This window comes from Bidens hawaiensis, unplaced genomic scaffold, assembly GCF_021521415.1.
Source record: "Bidens hawaiensis isolate Kalapana, Puna unplaced genomic scaffold, B.hawaiensis_p1.1 tig00012255_1, whole genome shotgun sequence".
NCBI lineage: Eukaryota > Viridiplantae > Streptophyta > Magnoliopsida > Asterales > Asteraceae > Bidens > Bidens hawaiensis.
The window spans coordinates 278,269-297,409 of record NW_027491993.1 but is presented as its reverse complement, the minus strand read 5'-3'; the positions used below and the strand labels follow the sequence as shown (position 1 = coordinate 297,409).

Here is a 19,141-nt window from a genome sequence, read left to right as displayed (position 1 = left end):
AAAGAAGGTCCGAAAGTAACGATTAAAAAACGTGAGGGATGAAATGAAGTAAAGGAGAAAAAGAGAGGAACATTGAACTGTTGGTTAATCTTTGGCCATACCATACCATACCATACCATACCATACCATACGGTTGGGTATAGATCTAAAGAAATAGAGAGACATAATACATGTGATTGTGAGCCGCTAAAGTAATTCATAAACCTTTAAGGCCGACAAATAAGATCATTTTTATATACAAGACAGAATTACAAACTTACTCCTTGATGTTTTCCTAAAATAATAAAATTGGATACTAAGGTTTAAAAGTTACAAATTTGAGTACTAAGGTTTTAATTTTGTAACAATCCTAGGTACTAACTTTAACTCCCGTTAAAAGTTTAACAGAATTTGCGTCAATTCGCGGCCGTAACGCTCGGGTTTACCAATGCCTATGCTTCAACTTTGGATTTTAACAACATCCAATTTTCTCGACCGAGTAAGCATCGTTTTAAATATTTTAATTTTTTTTGTATGTTAATCTTTTTACATTTTAATTCAACAAATTTATATTTTGGGTTTTATTAAATTACCTTTACTAACGTAATCAATATCCATCGAATACGTGTCAACTTGTTTTTGTAATGTCCAGTTTTACCAACCGAATAAATATTGTTTTAAATATGTCATTATTGTCCTTACACATTCACACTAAATTATTTGGCATATATGTGTTTAGGAATATATTGTTATTTCACTTTCTAATTAGTATGGCAGCTAGTGGTTTACCCTTGCGTTAGGCGACGAATTCGGTAGTTAAAACTCAGGCGTTGCAATTGTGAGTCAACGTGAATTCTGCCTGTATCGACTACGCCCGTTACGGTACCGGAACTAAACCTAAAAAATAAATTCATCATATTAACATACTTTAAAAAGAATAGCGGCGCTCGTATAGCGTATTATATTTAAAATTATCATATTTAAAACAATATTTATTCAGCCGGTGAAACCAGACATTGTGTTACAGCAGCGAGTTGACGTACATTTGGTTGGTATTGGTTACATTAGTAAAGGTACCTTAATAAAATCCAAAATATGCATTTGTTGAATTAACATATAAAAAAATTAAGAACAAAAAAAAATTAAAATATTTAAAACGATGTTTATATGGTCGGTAAAAATCGGTCATTGTTACAATCCGAGTGTTGAAGCCTGGGCATTGGTAAATCCGAGCGTTACGACGGCGAGTTGAGCAAATTCCGTTAACTTTTAACGGAAGTTAAAGTTAGTACCTAACATTGTTACAAAAGTATAACCTTAGTACCCAAACTTGCAACTTTTAAACCTTAGTACCTGATCTTATTACTTTAGGAAAACGTCAGGAACTAACTTTATAATTGTGCCTATATATAATTATGAATTCAGAGATTCTAATAAGAGGTTATCTGTGAATAAGGTAAAAGAAAAAAATAATTATGATTGATATAACTTAAAAACCACACTTCAATAAGTATATTGCAACAAACTAGATTTGGCATTTATCTTTGCACGTTCATTATCAATATTGACACGTTCATATGTCTCCAAGATACATATTGTACACATGTCTAAAATTTTCAATAATCATTTAATTAAATAAATAATTCACATCACCCCAATAATTTCAATAATCATTTAAACTTAGTTAAATACACAAATAAATAAAATTAAACATAAAAAGCAGAATTAATAGTACATAATTAACTAAACAATAAAAAAACACCTTCAAAAAAAATAAATATCACCGCACAAGTAGGAAAAACAACTTACAAAATAAAGAAGCAACGAGTAAGAATGGGGTGTTTAGTGCACTCGGAAACAAGTAAGGTCGGCTGCAGCAGCAGACGATGGTGTGGTGGTGACAGACATCTAGAGCAGTGGAGTGGTGCTATGGCCGTGCGCAGTGGAGGCAGCGACCGAGAATTTTGGATGAAATGAGTAGAGGACTTTTAGTTATATCACTATATGTGACTATGCTGCAACTAGGTTGTAAATGAATAGAGTCGCTTGTGACTTGTGAGTTACTCGAGAGCGGCTTTCCTAAAATCTAGAGTCATACCAAGCTTAAATGAGCTTGAGCTTGGGCCTGGCCTATATTGGAGTCATTTAATGAACGACGAGTTCAAGCTTCACATATCAAGCTTGACTAGCCGTTAATATCTGAGGGTGCTTGGTTTTTTGGTGGGCAATGATTAACCAGTACCATGGCCTAATCTCTGATAGTTGTCATTGTTTTCGCCATATTTGGCCTTCTTTCTTCCTCTGGTGTTGCTCAAGGCAAATTTCATGTTCTCCAATGTTCAGTTGGTTCTCTTTTCACCAGAAGGTGTTTATTTGTTGTAATACTGGGTTAACCAGGTGAAAAAATGGCGTGATTTAAGCTTCCTCATAGGAGAACTGAATGATTTGTTATTGCCCTTAATGGCAAAGAATATCGGTTAATGATTTGTGGTTGTAGAAATCTGTTGCCATGAAACTTCATGTTTTGATGAAGTAAGACTGTAGCAAACATTTTTTGTACTGCTTAAGTGATATAAGCCTTCCAATTCATACCATGTGTCTGAAGTATCTCATGTTTTGTGTTCACTGTATTGGTTTTTGCAGTGAAGATGGCGGTGTTCCCTTTGAGGCAGTGGACATCAATACTACCTTGCAGTGAAGGTGTTTTTCCATACGTTTTCATTCTCATTCACGTGTGTTTTTCTTACTTGTTATTCTTACAATATCAACTATTCTATATCAATTGGACATAAATGGCTATTATATTTTGTTATCCTTGGAGAAAAGATTAAAAAAAAAAAAAGGGTCTATTGGAGAAAACAAAGTGTGATGGTTAAATTACATAAAGACTAGTACTCTACTAGAGTACATCAATCAGTATAAAACTATGATACCAATTGCTGAGGGATAAAGCTAAATATCAAAATATATGTTATACAAGGGGTATGTTTAGCCAACCACATTTAAATTCACCAATACATATACACATATTATGTGTACATAATTAAAAGTGAATAGATGCACTCACCAACTTGTTTAGGCACTCAAAAGAAAACACTAGGATTGATACCAAGAAACAATGCACCAGCACAAGGATATAAGCATACAAACAAGAAAAAAAGAACCCAAAGCCAAATATAAAAAACATGGTAGTTTACTAGTTTATATACAATCTAATTAACATCTGGTAACTTATGACAGTAGTATCAAGTTTGTTTAGACATATGCATATCCCTGGATACATTTCCCTTTTAACAACATTAATTTGCAACAAAATGGTACCTGGAATCCACATAGCTCTCAACATCCCACAAAAACGAACCAAATGTAACCGCCTCCAACACAAGCCTCCTCAACCCACCAAAGCTTATCTTAATAACTTCATCTTTAGATGAATCAACTGTTCCTTCAGGCGTAATCACAATCTCGGGCTTACCAAACAAAGCTTCCGTGTGCTTCTCAATAATACGCACTGCTTCTTTTGACCTGATCGTTGCGTATCTTTGCAATGACTCAGCATCAAACGACATCACATAGCTTCTCAACCTAGACGGTTTAAACGCCTGCCCGAAACCGCCAGAGCTGGGGGCCTCGGCCCAAGAAGTCACTTCAGGGTGAGTTGGCGGGACCTGGTCATCTTCAGAGACACGCTGTTGAACATCACTGATACCTTCCGGAAGAATTTTTGTGGTCTTCTCCAGCTGGAACCGTTGGTCGACTCGTTTAAGGAAGTAACCGTACATCACAGAAGCTGCGTACACCTGACCGACTCTCAGTTTGCTGATCTCAGCGATTGAAGACATGTCGCCTCCACGGTTCCCGAGAATTAAGGCTAGGTGATTTTGAATCATTTCTAGAGCTTCTGGAGAGTGGAGTAATTCCAGCTTGTCATCATGCGTGGGCCCCGTGGGCGGGGTGGGTGTTACAGACGGAGTTAAGGAAACATTTGCGTCCACGAATTTTTGAACCACTAAAGCATATAATATCTCTTCAAGAGCCTCCCTTCTTTCATTAGCTTTCACCTCAGCTATCCTCCTGCAAGTGCTCGATTATTAGTTTTGACTATAAAAAGTCAACCAATGTCAACAGATACGGTACTCACTTGTATAACACAATATCAGTGGTTGCAGCAGATGGTTCTTCATTTTGTTCCTGAGCCTCACGATCAGTTTGAAGCTGTTCGAGTTGCTGTTCAACTGCTGCTGGTAATAAATGCGGGTGGCTGGCTAGAATCTGAGAAAGAAACTGCCCGATTGGTGACTCAAGTTGAAGTGGGGCGATTCGGGCAGAAGGTCCTGCTTGATCAGAAGATGATGACGCTTTGATTGCATTTCTCTTCTTATGACTTCGAAAAGATACACTTTTGTGTCCGACTCTTGGATGAGAAAATGAAAGAAATCCCTGCTAACCCAACCGATCAGCGGTTGTTATAGATATTACAGAATTTAGGATTGTAGTTATTTAGGTTACGTATATGATTAGGGGATTAAGAAAATTATTTAACTCTAAATATCTGTATTTAATATTGCACTCATCATCTCTTTTAATTATTATTGCAGTTGTGCATCAATCATCAAAACTAAAACTAAAACTTATTATCTTACATGATTTGGAATATAAACGAATAAATAAAAAAGGCGTAACTTTAATTAGAATCTATTAAAAGGTTTCAACTTATGAACATAATCAATCTAACTACTCTAGATCAGAAAAGCAAACTTTTTATAAGATTAAAAGATTGCATAACAATAACATTCATATTAAGATTCAACTTATTGAAAGTGTCATCAGCCGTTTATTTCTTACCATTCATAAATATGAGTCAACTTAACCTAAAGTCATGCTCCATATATAGTTGACATACATAATAACCATCTTCAAGCACAAATCAAACTAATGTTTGACCCGGTCAAAGTATGAATGGCCCAAACACCAAATAAACGTAACAAATTTGAATTAAACCTCCAATTTGTTATTCATAAATCCTAATTCCTTTTGTAGGAGACAAAATTTAATTTGACTTCTTTTTGTTTTTTTTTAATTTACAAGTCCATAACCTAATTTACAATTCAAAGAAAATATATTATTCAGCAACTAACATATATATATATATATATGTGTGTGTGTGTCATCAGATTCCATTTCAAGGAGTAAAAAATTCAGATTGTCCACTTATTAATTAAAGTAGATTATAAATTTATAATTTGACATGGATGAAGTATGTAAAACAATAAATAAATAAATAAATAAATAAATAATCAAACAGAAGCATTTAATCAAGCAGATAAATAATAATAAATGAATATACCTTATTTGAAACCGTAGCAAACGCAAGAGATCCACTGCTGGTGGTTCTGTTGGACGGTCTGATACAAGTGGCGAATGAAGATCGAAGAACAGTGGCTGTTTCCATCTCCAGATGCCTTAATTAGCTCTAACCAAAGCGAAGAAATTGATATAGAGAGAGAATGATGGTAGGTGGCGACAAATAGGATATCGTGTTATTGATTATTATTTTTCAGCTGAATCCTGAACAAGATTATTATTTATATTTATATTTATAGACTTGTGAGATAGAAGTTGTAATTTAGACCCTCAACTTTTACAATATTTCATATAACCCCTCTTTATTAATGGCCCGTGAGGACGTGACCAATTTAGCGAAGAGAATAGGAGTAAGAGGGGCACGTTTAACACAACCGTTGATTCAGAATTAAAGCATTTATTATACTAGTTATTATTACTTTTAGTTATTAGTTAATTTTAGATTGTATTTATCATCCTTGCATTAACTTACACATGAAGGCATGATAAAGGTTGATACCAAGGCTAAAGGCGATACACGAGCAAGTGTTTAGTTGATTTTAAAACCTTTTAATGTGTTATGACACCACATGTCACATAAATAAAACGAAATGAGTAATAAAGACTTTCATTCATAATTTTTTTGAGATTTTTCGTTACGAAGCATCTTATTTGCTGTAACTGAAAACTTGGTAATACTCAAATGTTGTTTCTAGCAAGTAATAAGTCAACAAGATACATGATCAAAAAAGATCACTATACGGTTAATGAACTATTTATAAGCGTATGGCTTGAACTCGTTTTTAAATAAACGAAACTATTCTACTTTTTGCTTAAATCCATAAATGAACTTTTGGAGTTTGCGTTCCTTTCCTAGATTTCTTTGAGTCTAATAACTATCTAGTTGTATGATATAGACACCATCTAACAAATTATCACTAAAAAGAAGATGGTTCTAAATCTATTTTACATATCTCATAGTTGTAATATATTAATATAATTGACCATTAGAATTCTAATTTAAACTTACAATAAAAAGTATTGTATTAGTACCAACGATTTCATTATTGTATCATAGCGGTATCACTCCTGTCCAGGGTGATGCTTCTTGAAGCCCTTCTTTAATGATTTATTGTAGCATTTGCTTTATTTTCTATATCACAATAGAAGAATGTTTAAGGATAAATAATGATGGATAGCTTGTGTTTAGAGATTCTAAGAAAGGAAATATGAATTCCCTCCACCTTATTGGTATTTAGGATAATGCCAAGCTTCCATTGAGCTTTTACCAAATCTGAATTAACATCTTGTTTAGGGCTAAAACCCTAAAACTAATCAAAAGTTAAGATAAGCGAAGGACTAAATTGTAAACTACAAAAAAAAAGTCAAATTCATCAAGTATCAATGGTCAAATAATTCAAGGACTAAACCGTAAATGATACCATTCATAATATAATTGAGCAGACCACAAAGAAATAGAAAACATACCTTGTGTTTGCTTTTTAAGTAAGAAAAAATTACAAATTTTTTTCTTTTGAATTACTTTTGAAATACGTAAATTATGGAATGGGTTCTTTTTCAAAATGAGTTTCACTCTTAGTCCTTTATTTGCATGTTTGCCATGGTTTTCGTCCTTTACACTAACGGGCGTTAAGTTTTTCAGTTAAGTAAGCACATGTGTAGTGCACGTAAGGGCATTTTCGTCCTTTCACCCATTAAGGACTATTACAAGAAACTAAATTTGTAATTAAAAAAAATACATAAATATGATATATCCTAAATACTAAATATATTTACATAAATACAAAATACATATAAATACTAAATTAATAACGTGTAACATAAATTCAATGAGCCACCCATCAATTTGTTCCCCACCAAAACTCCGTCTTCCTGGCCAATCTCCTCCCCCACGCACCATTGTCACCTACCGGCAACAATTTTTCACCACCGCCACCCTACGAATTTCCGACGGTGGCCAACGACCACCATCAATTCAAATATGAATGGGGTGTTCTAAATCGCAGATCGAGAGAGAGAGCATCACAGAGGGTTAGATCGTTTTTTTTACGACGACGACTTTGACTTTGACTTCCAACCATAACCCCTATATTCCCTCTCCCTCTCACTCTCGATCTATCTTTCTCTCCCTCTATAATTACCGATATTTGAAATCGTTTTCACCCAATCTGAAACACAGGTAATTATTGGCCATGAAGACCGCTCCGACACGACCTTTATAACGTGATCCTACACGCCACCGGTCTGTTCGGCCTTTCTCTATTGCCTCTCTCTCATACTCTTCGGTATGGTGGTGTTGGCGGCGGCGTGATGGTGTTGGTGGTGGATGTGGGTGATTAGAGGAGATGGGGATGGAAGTGACAGATAGAGAAAGAGAGAGAGAGAGTAAGAGATAGATAAATAGGGATAATATATATATATATATATAGTTAATTTAATTGTAAAGTCTCTTTAAAAAGTTACATAAACAACCCCTCATGTTAATTGGTTTGACTAAATTACAAATTTAGTTAATTACACAAATAGTCTTTAATGGATAAAAGGACGAAAATGTCCTCATGTGCACCGCAAATGCGCTTACTTAACTGAAAAACTTAACGCCCGTTAGTGTAAAGGACGAAAACCATGACGAACATTCAAATAAAGGACTAAGAGTGAAAATCATTTTGAAAAATGACCCATTCCATAATTTATGTAATTCAAAAGGATTTAAATGATAACATATTTATTTGAATAACATGCTAATCAACAAATAATAAAACTTGCAATATTAAACTGTTAACTATATAGTTATGATTTTATAAGAAGTTTGCCATATAAAAAAAATGTCTTGTGTTAGTTTGTTTTTTTTAAAATAACATATTTTGTTTTAACAACATTTTAATTAACCAATAAGCAAAAACCTGCAACATTAGCTACGATTTTATTGAAGTTTGTCATATCAAGACATCAAATATTTTATTTTGAAACCATTGCCTTCTCTTGACTCTTAAGAGGCTAGAGCTTATATTAATAGTGCCTGTTTTTGTTCTCGTTAAAAGTGAGATCCTTGCGACGCTCATGCCTGATTTTATATGTATCTTATAATTGATATTAATTGTTTAATTTATGAAACATAATAAAGTTAACCATATATAATATGTTTTTCCATAAAGTTAACCAATATAATGCATTAATAACGTTAACTAATTTTAAACAGTGAAGTAGCACAAGTTGTTTTATGAAGTTGATTTGTATTAAACGCACTAATATAAAACCTTTTTTTTATATAAAATCAAAATATGTATAATATTTTTAGATGAAATGTATTCTTGTAATTATTCATGAGGCTGCATAGCGGGGTACGCGTCCACGTTTGAACGGGACGGTTGCGTGTGTGGCTCTTGAAGGTTCTAGTGTCCTCTAGGCTGCCTCTGTTTTTTTGTGGTCAACAAAAATCACCATCTTGTATATTTATTTGAAACCTAAATAATCACGAAATTAGATTTATTCCTATATCTCAATTCTCAAATATCCTTTTGGAGCTTTCGATCATGCATATAACGTTTGAATGTCCCATTCGGTGTAAATATTTGACTTTTCTTATATTTATTAAAATACAACTATAGCCAGATATAATGTTATAAAAACCATAATACACCAATATTTAAGGCTCTGAAAACACTATTTAATACTCGACTTTATTTGTGAAGAGCATGTGTTAAATATCTTCATTGGGTTTTCAACCTTTCATCACTTCAATTTTCGGTTTATTCAGTTTAATGTTTTTCTTAATGAAAGATGAAAACCGAACAAAATTCATGTAGTTGAACGAACCAAAAACAAATTTGAATACCAATTCGGTTCAGCTTAAATAGTTCCAGCTTGGTTTTCTATTCATCTGAAAACCAAATGTTGACCATCGTACTTTTGATTGAGCATTCACTATTTATAAATAAATGTTAGTTAATATCAATGTTTTTGTTGTAAAACAACGACCTACTAGCAAGATTTACATACGTAAGTGTAAGTAATAAAGAGAATAGAGAGAAAAAAGATTGATTCTTATTCATGTGTATAACTAAATACAAGATGTCTTTATTTTGAATGATTTTTACATTAATACAAGGATAATGAATAGATGGAGGCTATGCATGTGAAGAGTCACACTAATAAATAATGGTTCATAACACTTCTCTTTGACTATCCACATGATGGAATACGTATGGTAATGTTGCCTCATTAAAACTTTGATAGGAGAATCCGTTGGGACAAGACCATAGCTAAGGGAAAAAGAGTGCAACGCGTATAATACTCTCACTCATTTATGCATCCTTTAAATGATGGGTTTTGATCGTCCGCGAAAGTTTGACTGCGTCTTTTGTAGTTAACAATTCACCGCTCATTCTTTTAGTGCAAAGTTCCTTGGTTCGAGCATGTATGACTTGTAGTGCATCATCTTGTAAATAAGTAGCATAAGATCCAAGATTTGTTGCATAAAATTCCCTTAGTGTGCCACTTCTTGTGGCCATTTTTAATATTAACATGGTTGATCTCTTTATCAAAGCGAGAGTTATTACAATTTCCTCATTTACCATAACCATGACCTTTAGACTAACTTTATTCCCAACCCAACCCAACCCAACCCAACCCAACCCAACTTTAGTAAAGAACTAATTTCTCTCTCTTCTACTTATACAACCCAAACCTAATCCAACTTTTCACTTTTATTCACAACCCAACTTTTTTTTTTCGAACTATAAACTTTTATAAACAACAAAACGCTACAAAACCGCAACCTCCACAAAACAGGAAGAAGCCCCACCGAAACAAAAGAGACACTACATAAAAACAAATTTACATCACTTCGACCAATCTATATGTCTATCTTTTGATCTATTCTTGTACCAAAGAAAACCATATGATTTTATATCCCCAATTATGTCTTCTATTCACAACCCAACTTAAATCAGTTATTTTAATTCATATACCTTATCTAGGTTTTAATTTATTCTACAAAATTTATTAAAACTAACAAAAATATTTATTGAAACCAATGTTGTAAAAGTCGTTAGGCGGTCCTAGGCGGTCGACTGGGGAGTTGCGAGTACTCGGGAGTAGTCGGGGATTACTCGGAAAATATCTAAGGAGTACTCAGCCGAGGTGGGGAGTACTCGTGTCACACTCCGTTAAGCGATTTGCGGAAGCGTAAAACGGTAATGTAACAGACACAACTGGTATCAAATACATTGTTCATAAAGAAACATTATTAACTAATTTTACAATATATTACGTTGTTCTAACATCTTTTACAAACTATGTGATACAATCAAAACTAGTTCGTTAACTACTTCACTTCATACTTGTATCGGTTTACACGGCCTCGATCACAATCCAAACACGTAGCACATAATTCTACTTTACTTTTCTGAATACCTGAAAAGCATGTTAAAACAGGTCAACTACGAATAGTTGGTGAGTTTCATAAGTTGTAACGAAATCAGTTCCGCGTACCACACAGTCACAATTTGTATGCACGCGTGTATGTACAAATATATTTATGTTTATATATATGTACATCTGTATGTTTGAATGTATATATGTATGTGTGTAAGTTTAAGATATAAGTTTGAAAACTACGATAAAATCGTGACTGTTTACTCGCACTACGTGCTTCCATTTTTCCATGTAAAATCAACCACTATGGCCCCCCTTCCGCCCACAACGGTTCCACGTACAATCAACCACTGTGACCCCCTTTCTGTCCACAAAGGTTCCACATAAAATCAATCATTACACAGAGTATCCATATATATATAGTATTTCCTAAGCCTAATCACATAGTATATATATATATAGATATATACACATATATTCATGTATAGCATTCTCACGTATCATTAATTACTGTGGCCCTCCTTCCGCCCACAATATATACAATCACATTATTTTCTTGGCATTCATGCCATAATCAAATTAGTTTGTTTAGTTGCAGCAGAACTTGGCTCATAGGCCATACTCAACTTTGTTTATTAAGTTGCAGAAGAACTTGGCTCATAGGCCATACTCAACTTTAGTTTAGTAAGTTGCAGCAGAACTTGGCTCATAGGTCATACTCAACTTTTTTTATTAAGTTGCAGCAGAACTTGGCACATAGGCCATACTCAACTTTAGTTTAGTAAGTTGCAGCAGAACTTGGCTCATAGGCCATACTCAGTTTTAGTTTGTTACTATTGTGGCCCCCCTTCCGCCCACAATAGCCCCATAATCATCACAGACCACGTTATCCCCATAGCCATTACAGACCACGTTGTCTCCCAAACTAGTTATGTTTAACATTACATAACGTGTTTGTATAAACATGCTGTCACGTGTAATTTCATTATGTTTTGCAATTCGTATTATCTCCACTCAATATATCAATCAACGATAATAATCATCTTTCATCAGAACGTAGTCAATCATTATGTTTATAGGGACTTTTCATATATAAATGTTCAGATATTTTATATCCTGAACCGTTTTCAGATAGATAACGTGTATAAACATGCTTTCCACCCCAAAAGTTCGTAAAATAGTTTAAAGAGTGGGGTCATGAAACTCACAGTTTTGTAGGCACTCAGTGCGAGGTCAGCTCGAGGTTCGTTTCCCTTGATATCACTTAGTCCCTATAGTCCATATAATAATATTAATATTTTAATATTATTATAATCTCAGTACTAAACTGGGCTGTATAACTAATCTGGGTATAGCTGGAACGCCCAGGAAGTGGCAATAGGCTTAGGTTGTGATGTCGTTCAATGTTTAATACTTAAAACCAAACTTGGCTCAGATTCCCGTTTTCCCAACTGGGCCAAGTTGTTTGTTTACGCGTTCAGAAAACAGTTATGGGAATAAAGCTTGGGTAAATGTATTGGTTAATAAAATGATTAAGTTATAAAGAAGGATCACATACTGGGATCCCGGATTAGCCACGGGGTCCGTTTCCGTTTATTTAGTTTGATTTAAGAAGAAACGCGCACAATCTATCCGGATTGTCCAGGTTTCTCATAAAAAAGTTCATTTTTACTTAATTAATCCAAAAATATGATTTTTGATGAATCTTGGTGTTTTGATATTCCCGCAGGTTCGTTAGTCGCGAACTTTCCGGTTTTTATAAAAACTGAATTTGTTTAATCTTCAAATTAGCATAATTAATTAACCGTTAATCATTAAATTATGAAAATTTAGCCACTTATCAATTAAAATATGTAGATTTTTATAAAAATATTTCTAGAATTTATTTACTGATTTATTAATTTATAAAAATTCATTTTATCAGCTATATTTCGCATGAAAATCGTCCGTTTATCCCAAACAATTTCCAAAAATTCCACAAAAATTCCTGAATACTCAAATCATGTCCCAAAACAACCTATATCAATTCCAGAGTGTAAAAAGCTTGTGCAATATTTTTTTCGGCCCAAATTCAGCTATAAAAATTCATGCGAACGCATATACACAAAACACCTTTAGAATTATCCAAATGATCCCAAAATTCATATGTGATCAAAATACATTAAATCTGAGTTCCTAGAAAAATTTCATAATTTTTGGAGCATTTTAACTATTTTTCCCCATTAAACGTCTCAATTTGGTAATAAATTCGCCAAATATTATCGGATGGTCGAAAAATTACCAAATTTGAACAGAGACTCAATGACATGGTCCCTGATGTCCCTAAAAAATTTTAAAGCCTAATAATATGAACATCACAACCTTAACCTAAACAACCCGTAAGCGAGTGTTTCGGCATTACCTTAGCGGTTTTGGTTCGTTTCCGCCTTTCTAATCAACTTTTCAAGATCTTGTGCTCCTATGTAGGCTAGATACAAGTCCTATATCACAAAACAAGCAAGTTTCATCATTAGAACAGCCTTTTAACTTAGGGTTTCGGCTAGTGCACAAAAACGAACTTTTGAACCGTAAAAACGCCGTTTCAACCCTTTAATCCGTGTTTATTGTAACATCCTAAAATTTTAATTATAAATAAAGAAAGTTATGTTTAGTGATTTCACGTTGTTATTATTTAATGTCGAGTAAGGAGGGAGTTGGGCTTAGATTGCGTAAGATGGGTTAAATGAGAATGGGCCTCGGGTCCGTGGGCTTAGAGGGATATAAATATCCCATCCCAAACCCAATCTTTCATTTCCACCTTCTTTCTTCACACAATCAAAACACACACATTCTAACCGATCAAGATTCGAAGCCGAGACCCGAGATTTTGTTGATAGATCTGAGTTGGTAAGGTAAGAACAAATCCAACAAAGCTAATATTACAGAAAATGGTTAGGATTGGATGGGTTAACCGGACCCGAAACCCAAACTGCCCAAATCGGACCCCTAAAACGTCGATTTTAGGCCGATTTGATGGTTGGGATTTGTAGGCGCCGATCATACGATTCCGTGGGTACCAAAATCGAGTTATTTGGCTAAGAAACGAAGGAGTTATGGGCAAACAGATCTGCAGCGCGATAACTTCGCCTGCAAGATTAAGTTCGCCTGATGAACTTCGCCTTCAAGCGTAACTTCGCCTAAGGATAACTTCGCCTGAAGCCAAGTTCGCCTAAGGATAACTTCGCCAGAAGCCAAGTTCGCCTAAGGTTTAACTTCGCCTGAAGCCAAGTTCGCCTAAGGATAACTTCGCCTGAAGCCAAGTTCGCCTAAGGTTTAACTTCGCCTAAAGCCAAGTTCGCCTAAGGTTTAACTTCGCCTGAAGCCAAGTTCGCCTAAGGTTTAACTTCGCCTGAAGCCAAGTTCGCCTAAGGTTTAACTTCGCCTGAGGTGAAGTTCGTTTAGAAAATAAATTAAAAACCTAATGGAAAATGTGTTAAGGCAGTTATCGAAAATAAAATTTTTCCAAGCTGACCTGGCAGCTTAACCCCAGCCAGGGGCTCTGCCCCTTGGACCCCGCTAGGGGCTGCCGCCCCTAGAACCCCGCTGCCAGGGGCGCTGCCCCCGGACCCCCATTCGTTGTGGGTCATATATAGATAGAAATACAAAACGAGTAGTAGTAGTTAATTGATATGTGTAAATATTATACAGTTAGCCGAGCCCAGTTAAAGAAAGGAATTACGATCAACGGCGAGCGTAACAGGATCCAGGTGAGTTTCTAGCCCCATTCCTTGTTATGTTTTCGGGGCTGTGTGCATACTTGATGTGTTGTTAATACATTTATCCTAAGTGATAAGTGTATGCCATATGTGATATATGTGATATGTATGAATGATTGCTTGATGGTACGTGAACGATCTTCGGATATTGCACGTACTGTCAGGTTGTAACGCTATAAATATGGTAAGTATGATGTATGGTTGTATGGTAACGAAGAGGGAATCGAACCCTACTAATATTCGAAAACCAAGGGACCAGACCCTTATAATATCTGTGATGTTAGGGACCAGACCCTTATAATATCTGTGATGTTAGGGACCAGACCCTTATAATATCTGTGATGTTAGGGACCAGACCCTTATAATATCTGTGATGTTAGGGACCAGACCCTTATAATATCTGTGATGTTAGGGACCAGACCCTTATAATATCTGTGAGGTTATAGGGCGAAAGGCTCTTTAAAACGTATGATTATGAATGTAAAGAAAGTATGTAAGTAAGAATGAAGGTATGAGTACTTACGTGTGTATGAAAGAAAGTTATGAGGTTAAGTACGTATGTATGTAAGAAGGTATTGTATGATATTGTATGATTAACTAGAACTCACTCAGCGTAGCTGACTTTTAGTATGCACGCAGGTGAGTAGGATGAGACAGCTGGCTTGAGTGGAGGACACATGGCAGAAGACTAAAGCCTGGCATCTGAAGATCTGATATGTTTTATAAGTTATGTTTGATTTTGAAAGACAAGAGGAATGTTTTAAGACATGATTATGAATTGATATGTAATGTTTTATGAAAGTTTTATATTCCGCGAAAAGTTTTAATAAACTCTGATTTGAAGGACTGTGTTTATGAGTAAATCCGACGCTAAAGTAGGGCCACCGGGTTCGGAGCCTTACATTTATGGCCAAAAAAACTATCAAACCAGGTTCCTCACCATGTGTATGATCAAAACATGTTTATGGACCATTTTTAGGATTTTTACACGGTTAGGAATGATTTTTGGCAATCAAGCTATGTTTATATGGTATTAATCGAGTTTAAACGAGTTAAAACTTAGCCAAAAGTGAAGCTTTTTACCTTGTTCTTGCTGGGTTTTGAGAGGACTAGGTTGTTCTACAGATTTTTCCACAAGAAAATATCTTCAAAAATATCTTGGACTTGTTTATATTTAAAGGAAAACCAAGGGGAGAAAAGTCTTCTTTGGCGGGCTGGGCTCGTTGGGTCCATTTTGGGCCCATTTTTGGGCCCATTTGGCCCACTTTTCTTGATTTACGTGCCCGAACGTGAAATTCCAAGTCCAAATTTATTTCGGGTTCGGTTTTTGGTACGAAAAATATATCGGGTAAGACAAACAGTGCGAAAACGAGTGTTTTTCGGCTATTTTTGTGTAAATTTTTAAAAACATACTATACTTTTGTAAAAATCAAAAATATTTTCACGGATTGCTTAAAATATTTCAATTAAGTATTTGGAAAGTCTTTTTCGGCTTAACGGACGATACAATGCTTGGTTTGTAACTATCTTTCGCGTTTAAATCTATAGCGGGTAGTTAAACGAGCATGTTTTCGTTTAACTAGTTTGCTATCATACTAAGGCCTTAATATCCGTATGTTGGCTTATAATAGACATATATCTCGTATAGATGGCCCCTCGGGATATCTGGGTCATAACCAGTCCCATTCGGTTAATCGTTCGTTCGTTACGCAATAAGCATTTAATCACTTATTCGATATATGAATACTAAGGTGTACTCGGTTTTGCCACGGATGTCACAACTCGATCTAGGCGGGGAGTAATCGAGGAGTACTCGGCCGCCTACTCGGGAGTTTTACAACATTGATTGAAACTAATCCAAATTTTCATTTTTATTCACAACCCAAATCAAACATACTTTTTAACTAAATAAATATGGTTTATAGTTTTCAAAATTTATTAAAAAAATAGAATTTTAAGATAATAAGTTTACGAACTAATAATATTGTGACGCAACCATGCGTAAAAAATACGTTTTTATTTCGAAACTCCGTTTTTAATAAAACTCATATCGGAATGTTAAAAAAAAAAATTAAGCAAGATTGCATTTTTTTTATCTTTTAAAAAAGTTAAATACTAATAGTTATTAAAGGAAAACTAGTTTATATGTGAAACTAATTGTTAAATGGAAAAATGAATATATATATATATATATATATATATATATATATATATTCATTTTTAACGTTTAAAAGTTTGTAATAAGGATTAGTGAGTATGATGCATGCCATTTCTTTATCTTAAATAATCTGAAAAACTTAGGGCGCGTTCGTTTCATAGAATTCGTACGAATTCGAAGGAATTGGAATTAAAATCCCATGACATGACGTGTTTGTTTCGTTGGAATTGGAATTTTAATTTCCTTTTGATGCGTTCGATTGTCAAAAAATAGGAATTCAATTCCTTCAAATTTCTTTTGAATCAAGGGATTTTAAATTCTTCCAAAATGTGAAGGATTTCAAGTTAATTCGTTGGAATATTTTCTCGAGGTGTTTTTTTTTTTTTTTTTTAACGATAACAACGAATAAAATATTTTGGTTTTTTTACCTTTTTTGTTTTCAGTTTATATTTTGGTTATGAATTTATTATTATTATTTTTAAATATTTTTTAGGGGTTTTTGATCTTAATAGAAAACCCTTAAAAAAATTCTAAAAAAACTAAAATGTTTCCGTCGTTGTCCTCGTTGAAAAAAAAGAAAAAACGATTCCAGTTCCTTTGTCAAACGAACACATCAAGAATGGAATTGGATTTCAATTTCATCAAATTCCAATTCCTATTGGAGTGGTCAGATTTCAAAATCCAATTCATTCAAATTCCAAATCCTATGCAAATTTCAATTCCAATTATATTTCATTCTATGAAACGAACGCGCCCTTAATTGATCAAGCTTATGCTAACTATAAACACAACATAATTGTAATCATTTATGACAGTAATAAAAAGAAACACAAGGTAGCCTTTAACATGACATGTTGACATGCTTTTAAGTGTTGTAAACACGACGAATGGTCAAGTAATAAAAATTCTTAACACATGTATGAAAATAGTGACGCATACATGTAAAAAAGCGACCTGTCTTTCATTTACCTTTCTCAATATAATATTTGTAATGATTTATCAAAATTTAATTTGGCAAACAAGCTTCGTAACTTAAAACCAAATATTAGTAACAGAATCAAGCACCATTATAAGTGTATAATCACTATAATGTGCATGGTAAGTGATAACACACATTAGAAACTATATACACAATTTATCAAAGCGTATAATTTAATGCATATAATTACTATGAAGATATAAATAAAAAACAACCAAGTCTCTGGAAATTAAATTTTCTATACTTCTCATTTAAGAATTATTACATATCAGATAACAATCTTAAATATTAATGTGACAGCCATTTGCTTTAATTTAATTATAATTCGTTTCAAGTTTGAATAACTATAACAATTAAAATGAATAATAAAAAGTTAAAAACAAAATTTGACATAAGTATATCCATTTAATAATGCTGACTTAGCTAGTAATTTACACTCATCATTTTCCATACAAGAGCATAAACATCATATAAACATGAATGAAACTTTTAAATTAGCTTCTTTATCATCGATCGATAACCAAATTATATCTTCTACAATCACCGATGACCGAATTATAAAAGGCAAAAAATAGCGTTTAGGACTATAGCAAGTTTTGTAACGATCCCCTTTTAAATTGCCCTCCATTATCATCGATGTACCAGATAGTAAACTAACAAGACTATTGGGAAGCTAAATAATAAACAGATTAGCATATTCCAAAAAAATTCACAAAGTTGAGCTACACAATTGTCTAATCCTTTCGCTTACCCAACAACTATCTTGGCAACTAGGCTGACAGTTTTAACAAAAACAAATATATGGAACTAAAATCTGGATTACTCATGGTTAGTAACCGGTGTTATTAAGCAATAATAAACAATTGCTTTAATTCTCAAATGCTAGTATTTTTTATTAAGCAATGAAGTGTTTTAAATAGTACTCTATTGGTTTTTATAAAAATTCCAAATCTCCATTAATTTCCATACATCCCTAAGACTATACGATGTGGGCTTTAAGGGGGCGGTTTGTAACGATCCCCTTTTAAATTCATACACAAATACACATATGATATAGATACACACACATATATTTATATATTATAAAATAAAATAGTAAAGGTGGCTTTAACTCACAATAGTGCTTTAATGGAGATGACTTTAAAAGTACGTTTCCTACGTGACGGTGACATGGAGGTGCGACACATAGTCTAATAAATCACCAAAAGCTCTTTACTTTTGATATGACACTCTCACATTGGCCGATCTCTCTCCATAAATCTCTATTCACCCCTAATACCCTTACAAACGGGTTAAGTTTTTAACATTACCACCCATACATAATTGGGATAATCCTTAACTAATAAAGGATAACACCCAAAATATGTTCATCCATTTCTCTGTGTCTTGAGCACCTTCTCCGTTTGTACATAGTCCTCTATAGTCTTATAGATAATTATAGTTAAAAATTCTTAATAATCATATTAAAGCGCATTAGCATAATCTAAGTGAGTTCATACACTTAAATATATCTTTCTATATATAGAAACT

At 33.9% G+C, this 19,141-nt stretch overlaps 1 protein-coding gene across 2 annotated transcripts; it reads right to left on the bottom strand.

Annotated features, from left to right (window-relative positions):
- Positions 1-3,157: 3,157 nt before the first annotated feature.
- LOC143540494 (UV-B-induced protein At3g17800, chloroplastic-like) lies at positions 3,158-5,431 on the bottom strand. 2 transcript variants are annotated; one of them, XM_077033538.1, is made up of 3 exons: positions 5,327-5,431; positions 4,121-4,422; positions 3,158-4,053 (listed from the first exon to the last, which is right to left on the bottom strand). In XM_077033538.1, the coding sequence occupies exons 1-3, from the start codon at positions 5,429-5,431 to the stop codon at positions 3,279-3,281; spliced, it is 1,182 nt and encodes a 393-aa protein (XP_076889653.1). In that variant the 3' UTR covers positions 3,158-3,278. The 2 variants fall into 2 exon arrangements, with proteins under 2 accessions (XP_076889653.1, XP_076889654.1); XM_077033539.1 differs by having other exon boundaries at positions 4,121-4,419.
- Between the last annotated feature and the right edge of the window lie 13,710 nt (positions 5,432-19,141).

Excerpts from the sequence above, each read along its gene's own strand:
- LOC143540494 (XM_077033538.1), bottom strand. The coding sequence starts at position 5,431 with ATGGAAACAGCCACTGTTCTTCGATCTTCATTCGCCACTTGTATCAGA. Across the intron at positions 4,423-5,326 it reads TTGCTACGGTTTCAAATAAG|CAGGGATTTCTTTCATTTTC; the intron begins GTATATTCATTT and ends CGGTTGGGTTAG. Across the intron at positions 4,054-4,120 it reads ACTGATATTGTGTTATACAA|GAGGATAGCTGAGGTGAAAG; the intron begins GTGAGTACCGTA and ends GAGCACTTGCAG.